This window comes from Fundulus heteroclitus, chromosome 16 (genome assembly GCF_011125445.2).
Source record: "Fundulus heteroclitus isolate FHET01 chromosome 16, MU-UCD_Fhet_4.1, whole genome shotgun sequence".
NCBI classification, from domain to species: domain Eukaryota; kingdom Metazoa; phylum Chordata; class Actinopteri; order Cyprinodontiformes; family Fundulidae; genus Fundulus; species Fundulus heteroclitus.
Genome location: NC_046376.1, coordinates 23,821,476 through 23,833,205, shown reverse-complemented (window position 1 = coordinate 23,833,205; position 11,730 = coordinate 23,821,476). Strand labels below are relative to the sequence as shown.

At 40.9% G+C, this 11,730-nt stretch overlaps 2 protein-coding genes and 1 pseudogene across 3 annotated transcripts in view; 2 read left to right on the top strand and 1 right to left on the bottom strand.

Moving 5' to 3' along the window:
• Nucleotides 1–1,913: 1,913 nt before the first annotated feature.
• On the top strand, nt 1,914–7,843 carry LOC105933023. 2 transcript variants are annotated; one of them, XM_021321411.2, is made up of 9 exons: nt 1,914–2,783; nt 2,872–2,946; nt 3,085–3,117; nt 5,725–5,811; nt 5,900–5,997; nt 6,952–7,250; nt 7,346–7,429; nt 7,527–7,583; nt 7,684–7,843. In XM_021321411.2, exons 1-9 carry the CDS (start codon nt 2,721–2,723, stop codon nt 7,719–7,721), a joined length of 834 nt encoding a protein of 277 aa, XP_021177086.2. In that variant the 5' UTR covers nt 1,914–2,720; the 3' UTR covers nt 7,722–7,843. The 2 variants fall into 2 exon arrangements, with proteins under 2 accessions (XP_021177086.2, XP_012727843.2); XM_012872389.3 differs by having other exon boundaries at nt 2,869–2,946.
• A 1,704-nt stretch (nt 7,844–9,547) lies between these two features.
• Nucleotides 9,548–11,730, bottom strand: part of c16h17orf75 (chromosome 16 C17orf75 homolog) — a 36,116-nt gene continuing 33,933 nt past the window's right edge. The window contains exon 10 of the mRNA XM_036148176.1: nt 9,548–10,634. Within this exon, the coding sequence (XP_036004069.1) occupies nt 10,425–10,634 (210 nt within the window). The 3' untranslated portion in view covers nt 9,548–10,424. The remainder of the gene's footprint in view (nt 10,635–11,730) is intronic.
• The window catches only part of LOC118566303, a 13,623-nt pseudogene continuing 13,521 nt past the window's right edge, over nt 11,629–11,730 (top strand).

The following is an 11,730-nucleotide window of genomic DNA, read 5'->3' as shown; positions in this document are numbered from 1 at the left end:
TGGTTCGCTAGTTTAGAGTTGAACAGCCGCAGGAACCACCTGGAGGCAGGAAGAGGAAGCTATCGCCGGCTGACAGGTTATTAAGGCAGGTGTCGGAAATCCCTCAACTAGCTAGAAAACTTCTGCAGCAACACTTGGTGGCAGTATTCATGTAGACGGGGGTATATGCAGCCCTGGACTGATTTTGTTTTATTTTTTTCTTCCTGGCCCCAAATGCATTTAACGATTTGACCCCACAGTATTGTGTGGACAGCTGACGTACAGGCAGGCTTTCTTAACATTTTAGTATAAGATTTTCACAAACTTTGAAATCTTTTTTTTTTATTATTCAAAATAATTTTTATTGAGTTTTACATGTAAAAACGGAGCACACTAACAATGTATCACAGAATAGGTGCGGCGCGACAAGCGTGACCAGGCCCGTATTAAGACAATGTGGTGTCTATACCTCAAAGCCCCCCCCCCCCCCCCCCCCCCCCCCCTTACCCGTGCTGTCCTCCGGTCAAAAACATCAGACATAATCAAGGGGATTTCTGTAATGTAATTTACTATTTACTAACTTACACAACTACATGTAGGCATATGAGCAGTGAGCAATATTCAAATATCTCATTTTAAAATGTTGAAATCAAAAAAATCTTGATTTATTTATCATTTATTATTATTGTGACATCAGTGTTTACAAAACGAATAATGCATGGTCTTTCAACAATTTCAAGTAAATAATATAACAATTTATGAAAAATATATTTTTAAAGCATGTGTCATGTGGTGCCCCCCCATGGTTGGTGCCCCTGGGCACTGGCCCTTATGGATAATCCGGCCCTGGCGTGACAAGTCGCTCAAGACGGAGACATAAGCTGGAAAATACATTTTCCTTCAAAGTGAAATCTCTTGTGAAACACTACGATATCAGTAAAACAAAAAAACAAACCCACCCGTCACTGCCAATACTCTGCCATCACTCCACCGCACCAGAAACTCGCGCTGTGAACTATGACTTCACCTGAAAAACATGACAGCACTAAAGAAAAGGCTATAGAATGCTTTTTAGCAGTACTTAAATTTGATTTGTCCTCCAGTTCTCCCAAAAAGGGCCACGAATGGGTTCGGCTGCAGTTTGGTATTAAATACACGAGATAATGCTCCAAATATTTCCTCCCAGAAATTACTCAAACCAGGGCATGAAAAGAACACATGGTTAAGAGAGGTGTGGTGCACAAAGCGAAGAGTTAACCAGCACAAAAGTTTAAATCTTAAAATAGCAAATGTTAGGTATATAAGTTTTATTAATCATGTTTTTTTTTTTATTTCATTGTCATTAGAACCACAACCATCTGGCGACTTTCACTCAGAGGCACATTTAATACACCCATTCATCAAACTTGGCTAAATGAAGCAGGTGTTTCTGAAGAAAGGCTGACCCATGTCACCTCTATGTTGCTAAAAAGAGACCGAGTAATTTTCCATGCCATGACAATAACAAAAATATCTGGAAATTGTAAGCCTTTTTTTTATTTAAACATTCGTTTAATTCAAATATTGCTTAGTTTGTTGTTACTTAGAATTTTTTTTTGTAAATTTCAGAATTTTGGATTTTAATTGTATTTATTTGTTTTTGACCTAGCAGTATATTCCACTTTACAATGTTGGCCGGAATTAAAGTTTGGATATGAATGCTCTTAAGGTTTTAGTTTCCACTGTGATGCACATACTCAACACTGGAAAGCTCCATGTCTGAACTCTACTTATCCAAAAGCACAAACAAAAAGCCTCAAGTTTTCTCCCAGCTACACAAAGAAAGCAAAAAAAATACGTGAGGGTTCCTTTCTGAGACGCAAGACTGAGACTCTATGACCCGGTGGCTCTGGGATGTCTCGAGGAGGATAGAGGAAGGATGATGAAGGATGACGGCAGTAAGGGTTGATGGAGCCTCAGCGATGCTCTGGAGCTGCTTCTGGCAGCCAGAACTGGATGGGTAGTGACAAATCAGGAAGAAAATATCATACTCTCTTTGAGGAAGCTGAAGTTTATGGGTGACTAGACTTTCAAAGAAAACAACCATCCCAAAGTTTGATGTGTCAGAGTTCATTGAAGCTTGGTTTAGTCAAAAGTCAGAAGGTACTAGAGTGACAATCACTGCTGCCTGAATCAAGCTCTGTTGGGAATTCCATGGGATTGGAAAAAAGTGGTTGTAACTTCGCAAATCAGGAAACTTATTAAAGGTCTTTAGCCACATTAGGAGGACTAAAACTCCTGAGGTACTCTGTCAGAAGCCTGAGTCTGGCTATGAATCATGTTTGCTGCAGGGGAGGCAAATGGGGCTCTGCTAAGTAAAGATGCTTGTCATGAAGGGGTTTAACGATATCGAGACTACAGTAGTCATTAAAAGTGGTATTTTGGGTTTAATTGTAATATTGCTGAACTAATTAAGTCCTTCTTGCTTGAACATTTTTCCAACAAATCTAATCTGCAGCCGTGATTAGACAGTTATGATTTGCAACCGTAGAGCTAATTTATTGACTCACGCGTGAAGGCAAAATATTATTCCTCACCAAGCAGGACGTTGGTCAGTGAGAATGGAGAAGTGAGTGAGTAATGAGTCTAAAACAATGACACTGTGAGCCTGAGCGAGGAGGAAGTGACACCACGCAAACCAGGTAAATGTAACGAGACACAGCAGTGGCCACAGTGTGAAGTTGTCGTCTGTCACGGATGAAATGTCTGTCGACGGGACTAAGCTGCTGTTCGAGGGCTTTCTGCAGAAAAGGAAGGACACTTTGGTGAGTTGGAGATGCTTCTGGGATTTATTATTAACAGTTCTGAGCCGTGGTTTCACCAGCTGCTCTCTCCTTGTGTTGGATGTAGAAGATTCGATGGGTGACCTACTGGTTCAGGCTTCAAAACACTACCTTGTTCTTTTATACCAAGAAAAACGGCAGCGCCGTGAGTACCACACTGTCGTATTAGGCTCTATATATGTCGATCAGATAAAAAAAGTTTCATTCAGCCTTAATGTTTTGATTTCTAACAAGCATTTGATCAAATTGATACCTTGTCTTGTATTTTGTTTCTTATTCACAGTCACATTTGAGAGGCTATTACTACATTTACACAGTAAGTCGTTAACTTTCTTCTACTTTGAACTTGTGCTGATTTGCAGTTGTGGAAAGTAAAAGTATCTTTGTGGTCCAGTTCTTTTTTTTTTTTGAAACAGAAACCAAACATGTTCAGAAAAGTTGCTCCATATCTCTCTCAAACTGATTGGTAAATGTATTAATGGGTTAAAGGAAGCTATCACACATTATTTTTAACAGGAATAAATCTATGCAGTGGGTCTTTTCACTTCTCTAAGGAAAATGTGTCCACTTGCTAAAGAAAAAAAAACAACACATTTTGTTTTTTTTCTTTTTTTAAAGATGCCCTAAATGTTTGTTTTTAGAAAGCGCTGTTCTTTTAAAACTAAAAGCAGTTCACCTGTATGCAGTTGCATAAAGTTTGCCTGCTGGAGCGTTGTCTGAATTCAAAGTGCCTTGCAAAAATGAGTCCTAAACCTCTCCCACATTCTTCCCTCTTATTGGGGTTCAGTGGCTTAGATAAGAGCCATGTAGTGCACAGTTGTGAGGTGGAATATGAATACATGATTTTCAATAGATTTTAAAAAAAGAGGTATGCTATACAACCCCTTTAACCATGATACACCTAAATAAAACCTAGTCTACTCAAGCAATGCCATTAAATGGAGTCCACTCATATGTAAGTGTTCGATCCTTCCTCTGGAAATGAAACGTGTCGGGCACATCTGCAAACAATGGCCCAAATTTCACATAGATCACGAGGGTAGTTGCCCAGGACCGCATCAGAATCAGGGAAACCCATACCATGTTAGGAAACTGGGTCACTAGCTGCCAGTTGTGCCCTGAGGACATTTTCTAAAGCTTTTTTTTATGCATGCACAGCCTGTGGGGAGCTGGTGCTCCTGTGTGCTGAGTAGGCGCCCTCTGCTTCCTCTTTAGAACAGGACGATCAGACCGTGTTCCCTCTGCGCCCATGTGGGATGAGGCGCAGGCCTGTGACCTTTTGGCCCGGGTGTTTGAGCCCTGCTTTTAGCTAACTTAAGCCCAAGTGTGAAATTTGAAGAGATTTTATCTTCACAAGCTGAGACTTCGTCTGTGGTTGAATCTAGTGGCCGGAGTGGCGCAGCACTGTTGGGGGGTGGAGGGGGGGGGGGGGGGGGGGGGCGTGAAGCCACCACAGCATGCAACCAGCTATAAACAGATAGCTGTGGCAGCATCATGCTGGACGGGTGTCCTACTTAAGCAAGGGCAGCGAAAAAGGACCGGCAACCCAGATCTCTACTTGTAGGAACCTTTGAAAAGCATGTATCATTTTTTTGTTCCCTATCATAATAATCTGCGGTCTCAGACATAATTTCTCATTAAAACACATCGAGGCGTGTAGCGTTGCAAAATGTGAAAAAGCTCAGAGTGTGATGAAAGGCCACTTGAAGTGTTTTGTAGTTAGTGTTGATTAATCTTTAATGATGAGATCGGAGCTTGGTGTTGCAGCACTGCACTTCTTCTTCTCCTTTAGATTATTGGTGCTTTGCTGTTGTGTTACTGTTTTAATTTTGTACGGTGTCCTTGAGTGTTATGAAAGGTGCTTTTCAAATAAAATGTATGATTATTATAATTATTATTATTATTACTTCCTTTGATAGCTGACAAAGTCTCCTGACTTTAGTGCTGGAAGTTTCTCCCATGATGCTGAGCTTAAACATGTCTAACGCACACAAAAAAGGGAGCTAATTAAAGCAAAGCGTTGATGAAAAAAAACAGCAACCACTGAAATACGTAAAAGAACTTCCTCAAGCTGCGATACAAAACCCAATGCAGTTTTGCAACGCAGTTTTTGCAGAAGACCCAGAACAGACTGCTGCTAATATACAATCAACCGACAGAGAAATGCAAAAAAAGGCTGAAAAAACAACAACAACCGCACTCTATAAAAATTATATAAAAATCGCTTTAGAAATATGTTTTGTGGATATTAATATTTGTTGACCTGGTTATGGTTTGTTTTTCTGTTTAGCTTTATTGTTACATCCATCCTCAATAATAATAATAATAATAATAATAATAATAATAATAATAATAATAATGGATGGGCCAACCCTTTGAAAGGAGTCAGCTGAGGTGCTGTGAGCCTCTTTAAAGGTTTTCCTCACACGTTTCAGTAGGAGGAGACCCCAAAAGATACCCAGAACATGCCTAAGGAACAATATATCCCTTTTGGCCTGAGAATACCACAAAAAACCCAAGAGTTAGCTGGAGAAAGTGTTTCTAGGAAGACAGATGTCCATTTCTGTCTCCTCAGCCTGTAGCCTATTAAACTTGACCTCTGATGGGCAGAAGAGGATATTAATATGAAATGCACTAGCATTTATCTTCTTTTTGTGTCTTTTTTCGCCTGTTTCTGTTACACTTCAGGACGACCATAGTCTCAGTACCAGAGATGTAAAGGTTCCAAACCTTTGGCCCAGTTTCATCAAGGCATTTAGTGAACTAAAACATGAACGCATAACCTTTACCTCTACATGCGGCGTCTCACTGTGGTGCAGCTGCTGTCTCTGTACTTCCTCCCTCATGTGTGCTTTTTACCAACTTGGGTTTCCTGGCATTTGTTCCCGTCACTGATGACCAAACTTTTCATGTCCCGGCCCAGGTCCAGTCGGTGCGGGAGGTGCAGAGACCTGACAAGAAGAGCTTTTTGTTTGAAATCGTCATGACGAACGGAAAGAAAAAGATGTTGGTGAGTCGTCCCTGTGATCTGGCTGGGCCAGGTTTTCATTCTGAGTACCAGCCTGTGGTTGACGTGCTGTCATTTGTGCGTTTTGAAGGCAGCGGAGACAGCCGCCCTCAGAAAGGAGTGGGTTGGACACCTTTGGCAGGCCATGCAGTTCTCTTCTTCTGGACTTTTTGACCCTGAAGACATGGAGTAAGTCCAGTACTGCGGCTCATTTACAGATGCATTCCTGTCTCATGAACTCCAAGGCGTTTTACTGGGACAGCCCAACACAAAGTAGTACATAATCATAAAGTGGAAGAAAGGGTGTAAGTCTGGAAAGTGCAAAAGCAAATCTTTAAAACTTGATGGTGTTTTTACTGTGGATGCTCTTCTTCTTCTAAACCCAGGTCCACCGTATCAAACCAGTTGCCTCCAGAAGTCATCCAATTAACTTACATGCAAAAATACCGCGTGGTGGAAAACTAATACCGTAGATTAAAGCGTATTCAGGTGTTAGACTTTAAAGTCATAAATTGTAACGTCTGAAAACTTCAAGGGGCACGTAAACTTTCTTTTTTTTTCAAATCAGTGTATGTTTTTTTTTTTTTTTTTCAACAGACTGAGTTTTCATTCATTCTAATACGACGGAGTATTAGGGCCACACATGAAGGGAATTTTTTTTTTTACCATGACGAGATTAAACTCGACATGGCGACTTTAAAGTCGCCATGTCGACATTAAACTCGACATTTCGAGAATCTCAAATTCAGAACTGCGAACCCGGGTAAGCATCACTAGAAAAAGACGTTACGTTATTGGTAGGCCACCGCTTCCAGTAGTGATGATTATACAGTTGCAGCACGGCAAAGACTACCTTCACACTTAATTAAAATGCAGAGACTGCAGCTGTGGAGCGCGGTTGCTCTTTTCTCACCACGATATATCAACTTTATTCTCGAAATGGCGACTTTAAAGTCGACATGTCGAGAGTAAAGTCGACATGACATTTCAACTTTATTCTCGAAATGTTGAGTTTAATCTCATCATGGCAAAAATATTTTTTCTCTTCATGTGTGTCCCTAATACTTCGTCGTATACTAAAGATCTGATGACTTTTTTTACATGCATGTTTTTTTTTTTTGTGTGTGTGTCTGTGTTCCTCAGCGGTGTCATCTTTGATCCTCGAGCGAGGGCGAACAGCGGCATCTCCCTGTGCAGCGACAGCGTGATGGAGGTGCAGCCGGCTCGACCTCTCTCCACCTCGTCGGAGCACATCTACTCAGAGCCCGGGATCCTCGCTCCGTCCGTCTGTCGGCCCGCGGACCAGGAGGACAGCGAGGACGACGACGCGACCTACCAGAACCCGCGGAGACAACTCCACTGCAGCAATCCCACCGAGGATCCTGATTGCTCTGAAGAACAAAGACAAGATGGCCTCTACGATGTCTTACCAGCCAGGAAAAGTAGAGACATGCTTTAAATAACTCAGATGTTCCAGTGGAAAATCATGGAGATGTATAAAACTATCTTCATGTGAATTTTTTTTTTTAACCTTTAGCCATATGTGAAGCCCCTTCAACGCAAACGCATGATGCCGTGTATGACTTCCCTTCGTCTTACATGAGACCTACTGAACAACAAGGTGAATTACGGTTTAATAACGGGGCTCGTTCTTGTAATAACCGCTAAACATGTTTGTTTTTGTGAATGGCTTATATATTTCTGACCCCACCCCAAAGATGCAGTCTACGACGTGCCGTCCCATCTGTTGAGGAAGAAGAGCGATCCCACTGAAGGTAGAGTTTGTCTTGCTTTCCTTTACCGCCGTCCTCTAAATGCATCGAGAAACGCCACGTGCTTCAGCTGCAAACCCGCTCTCCCTTCTGCTGTTTGCAGACGAGCAGTCAGAGGAGGGAACCTACTGGAGGATATGACGAGAAGCTGGAGGAGGACGGACACGTCTAACTTTGTGGATCAGAACTAGAGCCGTGCAATAGTGGCCTAATGGTCGTTGCAGTACTAATGGCAAAAGTATAGCAATTGCAAAAAACAAAAAGAACCCAAAAAAACAACAACAACGGTTTGATGCAATATTCAGTAGGTGGTTATATTTTAAGGGCTCTGCATGCCAAGATTAGCTTTTAAAGTTAAAGTAAAGCTCACTGGTTATGACTGGGAACAATTATAAGATTTAAGGAAAATGTGGGTTAGTTATAATCCATATTATCATAGCAATATTCAAGATTACCATCACAGCTTCATTTTACCCCCCCTTGTGCACACATATTGCTCTTTTAGAGAGAACTACAGCTGCGGTAAAAATAATAATGATTTGGGCGGGAACACAGATGTGTTTTCAGATTGTGTTTGTTCTTCTTGTTCTGTTTTTTTTTTTTTTTTTTTTTTGCTTCTGTAGTGTACCGAAGAATATTTAAATACATTTCATATGTTCTCAGGGTTTGGGATAGGGAGAATGTCTCGATAACGATTGCTCCGGTCATGCCGTAACCCTCGCTGCTCTCCATGCACCGGAGAGAAGTGAGAAACGGTGAATCAGTAACTGCGGCAGGTGATTGTCTACTTAATCATATTTATGTATGAAAATAAAATCAGCCTTTTAAAATAAAAAAAATCTATTACTTTTTATGAGTGTCAAATCTTTTATATATATATATATGTTTAAAACATGTTCACCTTTTTAAAGCAGATATAGCATTTAAAAATACTTGGAACAATTGCTACAACAAGCAGACCATCATTTCACACCTTTTAAAAAAAAGAAATAGAAATAAAGCAGTCAGTCTAACTAATGGTGACTTCAGCTGGACTCTCTCCCACCTTCACTAGTTGATGGTGCTGGTAGTGAGGTGGACCGTTTTCTCTGATCTTCCTCCCTCTCTCAACCACATTTCCTTTCAGCTAATCTCAAATACAGGCCACCAATGCCAGAGCGTTACATTATGACCAGTGTGTGCGATCTGTGAGGCTGCATGTGGATCCTTAGGCTCCTCACAACGCTTCTTAAAAACTTGAGCCAGAACTGGGACTGAACCCAACAGTGTTTTTAAAGATAAAGGCGATTTATTCTAGCAGTTTTTCTTTGCTTTTTAATGGAACATCTGCACACAAAGTTCTCACATCATTGTGAAGCTTTTTCTTAATTTTCCCCAAACATGGAGGCTTCCTTCAAGGAGAAGTATTTGCATGTTCTTATTGTAAAAGCTTGAACACACACTGTGGATCTTTCAAAACCGTTACAAAATATGTTTGGTCTTATTTTTAAGACTGACAGGTCTTTTTAAAGAAAGTAATGTGGCTTTTAGCACCTCTAAGCACCTTTTATCAAGTAGGAGTGAGGGTGAGAATGGCTCTTTGGGTGTTAAAGGTGGCTGACCCATTTTCTAATATGTCAGCGCTAGGAGAAAACGTTCACATCCCGTCTTATAAATCCACAGAGAGCTGCCATGATGAAGAGGTAATATTTGCTTCACCTGCTAGTGGTCATAATGTTATGCCTAATCAGTTAGTTAGCTGACAATTTTGCAAGTGTTTTGTTACAAAACAAAACTATTCAAGGCTTTTTAAAGATGAAATATCTGATTGCTCTGCACATAATCCGAAGTTTCAAAATGTGCAAAACAATCGTGTGAAAATACTCTGTCCAACATCTGCAGCCGTTTTTTCAGACAGAAAAAAGTTAAGATTGTGCAACCTCTGTTTGCTGAGACAAAGACGACCACACACACACACACACACACGGTGCGGTTTAAAAGGGTTTATTTGAATCGATCGCAGACAGAACCACAAAAAAATATTTAGAACAGGGGACTGCGCGTACTGAAAGGTCTGCACACGGGTCAGTGAACAGCAGAAACAACTCATTTACACATCAGTAGCTTAACGATCAAACACCAACAACAGCCATATTGCTCCAATACATACTTTGGACAAACTTTAACAAGAACTCTCCGTGCTTCATGTTACAACTACTTATCAACTATTTGTTTTGTTTCATTATTTGACTTTTTCTACATCTATTTACCCACATAAACTCAATAAATCTTGAGGCAGATCCCATAAACTTTACATAAACACGAAAATAAAATCCCATTTGACAACATTTGTAATGATTACGCTAGAATTACAACACTGCATTCCCAAAGCTGGAAAAAAAAAAAAGACTTCAAACACACAGAGACGAACACAGTGTTGGAATTAATGAGACGGTAATGTAGTGCTGGTACTGGGCCGGCATGCACAACAAACAATGCTATAAAGTGATTTGTGCGTCATTCTCAAAAGAAAACGACAATAACTTAGTGGGCGACCTGGATATATAATATGCAAAAACATAATTTTACCCCAGTTAGCGTAAGTTCTGATGCACATCAGTTCTTTTTAGTAGTCTCTACATGCATTAGTAGTAATATTTACCTCTCAGTTTCTGTATAAACACACTCAACAGATAATTATAAAGTTTTTACATCCTTCCCATCCTTCAGCAACAGTAACGCCATCCTCATAATTAATAAATTACATTTCCTGTATGTGCTGCTGCATTCCCCACCCCCTCCACATATTTAACAGTAGATTTGTTTTTAATATCGATGATTGCATCTGGATCTTCAGACGTAGTGTCAGGCCTCGGCCTGTTCACTGAGGAACTCGTCCAGGACGGCGATGATGTTGCAGGCCTCGGGCAGGTCGCTGTGCTCCGCCCGGGCGTTCTGCAGCAGCACGTCGCCGTTCCCGCAGCCCCGCAGGAACTGGCAGCAGCGGAACAGCGCGTAGTGACTCATCTCCGCCTGCCGCACAAAGCGCTTCAGGCTGTTCATGTCGTGGATGGCCTGCAGGGAGGCGGTCCAGACAGAGGAAGCAACGGGCGGGGGAGGGAGAGAGAAAAAAAAAGCAGGAAACTATCAGGGCTGATGGGAAGTAATAAAGTAGAAGCTGCGCAGGAGGAGGAACCGAAAGCTCTGAACCGACAGTTTCTCAAAGCAGCTATGTGTTTTTGAATAGATAAATAGATAAATTGATGTGGCATTTTCTCGAAACTGAATAATTTAAGCAGAGATTGCTGAAAGCTTTCATCCCACGTAAACATTTTCACTTTGTGTGTGTTTATTTTGTATTTTCATTATACAGACCAACACAAAGGAGTGCGTAATTGTGAAGGAAACTGAACGATTTTAAAAGGATTTTCACAAAAAAAAAAAACAATCAATAAGGCAGGAAGGTCCTTGGTTCCAAAACCCCTGTTGGGGTCTTCCTGCCTGGAATCTGCATGTTTCTCCCTGGGTTCTCTGGTTTTCACAGGCCGAAAACACGTCCATTAAGTTAATTGATTAGCCTAAAGTGCTCTTGTGCACGAATGTGTGTGTGTGCACCGTCGTCAGCGCTGTGTTGGACTGGAGACCTGTCCAGGGTGCGCCTCCCGCTAATGACCCCCCTTCAACGATAAGTCCGCACTGCAAAAAGAGAACTAAAAATAAGTAAAATTTTCTTGAAATGAATGTATTTGCCCTTGATTTGAGCAGGTCAATAAGACTATTTGCCAATGGAATGAGTATTTATACCCCTAATATAAGATAATTAGATAAACGGCACTTGAAATAAGATGATGGAGATGAGTTGTTCCTATTTTAAGTGCAAAAATCTTATTCCATTGGCAAATAGTCCTATTTACCTGCTCAAATCAAGGAAAAATACTTTAATTTCAAGAAATAAAATTCTTATTTTTAGGTCTATTTTTGCAGTGCGCGGTTTAGACGATTCATGAATGAATGAAAAATCTGTGTGCGGTGTGAATTTGAATTCTTCTTTGCCAAATAATTCAAACTCATGGTCCAACTTGAAGGAGAGCATCTGAAAGCATCATTTCTTAAATCTTTCCACGGATTCTACACTGAATTGTAGGTCTGGACTTTTAACAGGGCTCTTCTA